Source organism: Condylura cristata, unplaced genomic scaffold (genome assembly GCF_000260355.1).
Source record: "Condylura cristata isolate star-nosed mole 26May11 unplaced genomic scaffold, ConCri1.0 scaffold00002, whole genome shotgun sequence".
Taxonomy (NCBI): Eukaryota; Metazoa; Chordata; class Mammalia; order Eulipotyphla; family Talpidae; genus Condylura; species Condylura cristata.
Genome location: NW_004567103.1, coordinates 42,284,089 through 42,288,929, shown reverse-complemented (window position 1 = coordinate 42,288,929; position 4,841 = coordinate 42,284,089). Strand labels below are relative to the sequence as shown.

The 4,841-nt window shown below is 43.8% G+C and overlaps 1 protein-coding gene across 1 annotated transcript; it reads left to right on the top strand.

The window, feature by feature from the left end:
* Nucleotide 1: 1 nt before the first annotated feature.
* On the top strand, nucleotides 2-1,768 carry HOXD1 (homeobox D1; the record flags this gene model as incomplete). Its single annotated transcript, XM_004674858.2, has 2 exons — nucleotides 2-371; nucleotides 693-1,768. Coding segments are annotated over 2 exons (705 nt in total), but the record flags the coding sequence as incomplete, so codon positions are not given.
* Nucleotides 1,769-4,841: the final 3,073 nt, after the last annotated feature.

Sequence of the window (4,841 nt, the reverse complement as noted above, 5' to 3'; positions counted from 1 at the left end):
GGGCGCCGCACCTGCCGCGCCGGGGGCCGCAGACTTCGGCTTCCTGGGGCCGGGGCCGGCGTACGACTTCCCGTGCGCGCTCGGGCGGCCGGCCGACGACGGCGGGGCGCACGTCCACTATGCCACCTCGGCAGTGTTCTCGGGCGGCGGCTCCTTTCTCCTCAGCGGCCAGGTGGATTACGCGGCCTTCGGCGAGCCGGGCCCCCTCCCGGCGTGTCTCAAAGAGCCAGCCGACGGCCATTCCGGCGCCTTCCAGACCTCGTCCCCGGCCCCTGGCGCCTACCCCAAGTCCGCCTCTCCGGCCTCCGGCCTCCCGGCCGCCTTCAGCACGTTTGAGTGGATGAAAGTGAAAAGGAACGCCCCTAAGAAAAGTAAGTGTGTGGGCTTTAGACGGAGTCTCGGGGCTTGGGGACTGAGGCATTGCGCTGGGAGCGCGTCGCGGCTTCCTTCTGCATCGCGGGGTGGGCGTTTTGAAGTTCCAGCGACGTGCCCCGACTACACTTGTGGGAATGCCCGGCATTGGGTAAAGTGGCAAGACGCCTCTGCGTGGGGCATTCCTCCTGGCGTCACTGAGCTCACGAGACCCAGGAGGGCTGCGTGTGAAGGTTCTGTAGCCCCAGTGCTTGCCCACCTCTGTCTTCTGTCGCTCCTGGTCCTCTCTCCCCGCTGACGCTCTGTTCCTCACGTTACAGGCAAACTCACCGAGTTTGGAGCTGCTAGCCCTTCCAGCGCCATCCGCACGAATTTCAGCACCAAGCAACTGACAGAACTGGAGAAGGAGTTTCATTTCAATAAGTACTTAACGCGAGCCCGACGCATAGAGATCGCCAACTCTTTGCAGCTGAATGATACCCAAGTCAAAATCTGGTTCCAGAATCGTAGGATGAAACAGAAGAAAAGGGAACGAGAAGGGCTTTTGTCCTCAGCCACCCCTGTGGCTTCCCTCCAGCTTCCCCTCTCAGGAGCAAACCCCATCAAGCCTGGCAAAAACCAGGGGAGCCCTGCTCGGGTCCAAGAGCCTTCATGAGGTTTAGTCTCAGGGCTGAGGAAACCTTGGCCTGCCAGATGTCATAGGCCTTTTCACCACTTTCTAGACTTCGTAGCTCATTTTCAGATGGAGGTGGGCAGGGCAGAAATTAATAGACATTTCACTTAGTTGGCTTCTGAATTCTAGGCTGTGGGTGTACAGATATTAATTTGAAATTTCTTAAGCCACTCATTTGTGCATTACGTTTGTCTTACCAGGGAAAAGGTGCCCAGTGGCCCGCCCAACCCTGCTGCTACATTGCCTGACTTAGTTATATGCAATTCTTGGGCATAGACTGGCAAAGAATTAGTTGCTAAGCTCTCCCTGGTGTTCTCAGAAGAACATCTACCCAAAGTTTTTGTGGTATTTTAAAGGACAAGGCTACATGTATTCCGCTTCTTGAAGTTACCAAAGCTAGTTATGGCCACTTTGATGTAACTAAGCTGCTTAAATGGTGATCTTCACATTTGCACTTTTTTTTTTAAAAGCAGTTTCTACCTCTCCATGTGCCTGAGTGAAGATACAATCGCTGTTTAGTTAGGAGCTATACAAATCCACAGGGTAGGTAAAGATTAGAACCTGAACTACACCTTGATACTGGTTACTCACACTTGAATGTAAATATATACAGTATGTATATTTTTAAAAGGTTTGCTTGTAATGAACTTATATATGACATTTAATGTCCTAGCATGTAAAGGGTTTGAATTTTTTTTTGTAATAAAAATTACAGAATCTGCTACCCAGCTTTTCCTAACACTCCTTTCATTTTGATTATCTTTATTTAAAGCTAATTCAGTTTCTTCTATTTGGAATTTATACATTCTATCTTGGGAGTTTGTTTAGGTTGGCAGCTTTTTAAAGTAACACTTCTTACAGGTTGTGTACACAAACAAGTTAGGGACAAGTATCCAATTTAAGGAAGAAAAAAAATGACTGTCAAACACCCAACTAACTAAGGAAGTATGTACTTAAGTGCCCTAGGTGTATGTCAAATATGTGGACTGCATGTTAAGTCAAAGGAGAGGTTACCACTGTGGGAATGTTATATAGTCCAGGAGATACTGAGAGAAATTTCCTTGTTCTTTTATCTTCTCCCAAAAAGAAGAGTGGAGGTGAAGAGTCCTTTAGTTGATCAGTGACTCTGGGAAAGACAGCTGCACATCAAAAACTTCTGAGAGACTGAATTCCCATTTCCAAAGTCAGGAATTACAAAGGGGATTGAGCGAGGCCCATAGCCACTTCCTGTGACCTAGACTGGGTTTCTGGCTTTATAAGAGAGGTCCTCTGATTTCTATTTATTTTTCCCCAAAGATATATTTATTTATGCATGCAGAACTGGGGTACAAGCCAGAGGTACAGGTACAGGGGCAGTGAGAGAATTCACCAGAGAGTAGGGAGCAGAACAGGCAGATCAACGAAGCACACTGCTGAGGGGAGTAGTGGGCGAGACAGGAGAGGTCTGTCATGCCATGTGGGTCACCTCCCTGTCTGGGGATCAAACATGGTGAAGTGGCTGAGGCTAGCTTGGCAGTGCTGTTCTTTAACCCATTCCGTTGTGACACCAGGGAGGGCCCCCACTTCTGTTTTTTTTCAAAGATTTTATTTATGCATACAGAACTGGAGTACAGACCAGGGGTACAGGGGCGTGAGAGAATCTACCAGAGACAGAGTGAGGAGTGGAACAGGCAGATAGACAAGGTACACTGCTGAGGGGGAGCAGCAGGCAGGTCAGGAGAGGTCTGCGGCACCATGTGGGTCACCTCCAGGCTGGGGATCGAACTTGCACTGAAGCAGCTGCAGCCAGCCTGCAATACTGCATTCAAACACATTGCACCACCATGGAGGGCCCCCTCTTATGTTTTTAAATGAAATATTTTTGAATTATTTCTTTGGAGAAGGACAAGCACAAAATTTGAAAATTGCCAAAAGGGTATGTGATGATAAACCTCTAACCTTATTTTTACTCAGCTTCCCAGTTCCCAATCCTAAAGGTACCTACATTTGACCAGACTTTTATGTGATCCTATAAATTTGTTATTCAAAAAAAAGGTGCAATGTTAATGCGTAAAATTAAGTTAATGCACGAAATGGAACAATTGTCAGGGCAGTCATTTCTTTCACTTTATAACTAGCTTCACCTTCTCTGTATGGTTGAAATAAAGGACTTTTAAAACCAGATAATCTAGATAAGGACCTTAGCTCTCTTAGTTAGATTTCTAGATTCTGGTGTAATGCTTCAAGTCCAAAAATTCAGACATCTAACAATTGTGAAGGATTACTTTTCCTATAAAACAGGAACATGATTAATTGTCTTAGAAGATTGAAATTGCACTTAAATTTCTGCTATTTACACCCACAGTTTAATGGAATTGATGAAATAAAATTATCAGTGCTAACTAACTCAGTCCATGGGGGGGGGAGGGGTGATAAGAGAGCAATTAAAAAGCAGGTCTGTCAACATTACTTGATGCTAGTCAGATCTTACTTGAAACAACAGCCCCCTCTCTGAGCTGGGTTGCTATTTGGAAGGACTTGTTAAATAGAGTTGTGGTCTGCTCCCTTAAAGCCAACTCCAGGCTTCCCCTGCAGAGGTCTTTGATAAGACAATGTTTCCTTTTTGATAAGCAGCCAAATACACCCCTAAACAAACAAACATAAAATACCAACACACTTGGTCATTTCCTTAATCTACCTTCCTTTTCTCTGAGAAAATGAAATTTTTCCTTTTGAAGCTACTACTAGCACTTAGCAGCCCTGATGGATGTCTTTCCTGATGAAGGTGGCTATTTTGACATATGTATAATGCTGTTCTATGAATCAGGCCAATATTAGCTATTTTTTGACCAACCCCAGGGATCTTTAAAAGCTTTCTTAATGCAGATTGCCATACAGCTATATTCAGTATTATGGAGGGTGTACTGCCTGGAGATTGGGACATACTAGGTCACCTCTGGAGGTCCCTTACAGAAACATTTCAGTGACTTCTGCATATTTCATTTTGAGCCTATGATTGGAAAAATGTTCAGGTCTAAGAAAGCAAATGTAGTCCTTAGGATTATTATGATACTATGTTATATTGGAAAAGTTGATTGTAGGTATCATCAAATACATCTTGGAGGTTCCTAACCCAAGTAGATGCTTATAGAACATTCCGTTTCCCCTTATTCAGCATCTTGTGTTATATTGAGACATCTTCCATGAAGTATGATGCTAACACAATTTATTTCTATTTTACAAGATTTCAAACTATGCTAGTTATCTACTAGTGATCCCTTACAAGAATTAATACACAGTGAACAGTTCTGATTGTGATATAATTAACTATTCAATGTTTCTTTGTCTTTACAGAAAGCCCAAGTGGCTGTTTTTCTGCATCAGGACAGTTGGGAATGAGGAAGAAAATATATATATATAGCATTTAACAACATATGAAATGTCCATCACTTGATCAAAAGATCAACTGGATGTGATTTAATCTTCCTTAATCTCATATATGGTAAGGACTAAGATCAAAACAGATTTTGTCTGATTATCATGTCATCAGAGCAGAGGGGTAGGCTCAGGAGAGTTGCATTAAATCTGAAATTCTTAATTATTTCTTAGACCTAACAAATGCTCTATATTTGCTGAATATTGAATTTGAAAACCTCAGGACCTAATCAGGTTCAGAGAGATGTTTAGTCTGACCACAGACCTCTCAACAAGAAAAATGCCCATTGTTAAAACTTTATTTGTGGTTTTAAAGTGAAACCATGCTGGACATACCTCACAAATAATGATAAATCTCCATCTAAGTAGAAATCAAGATTTT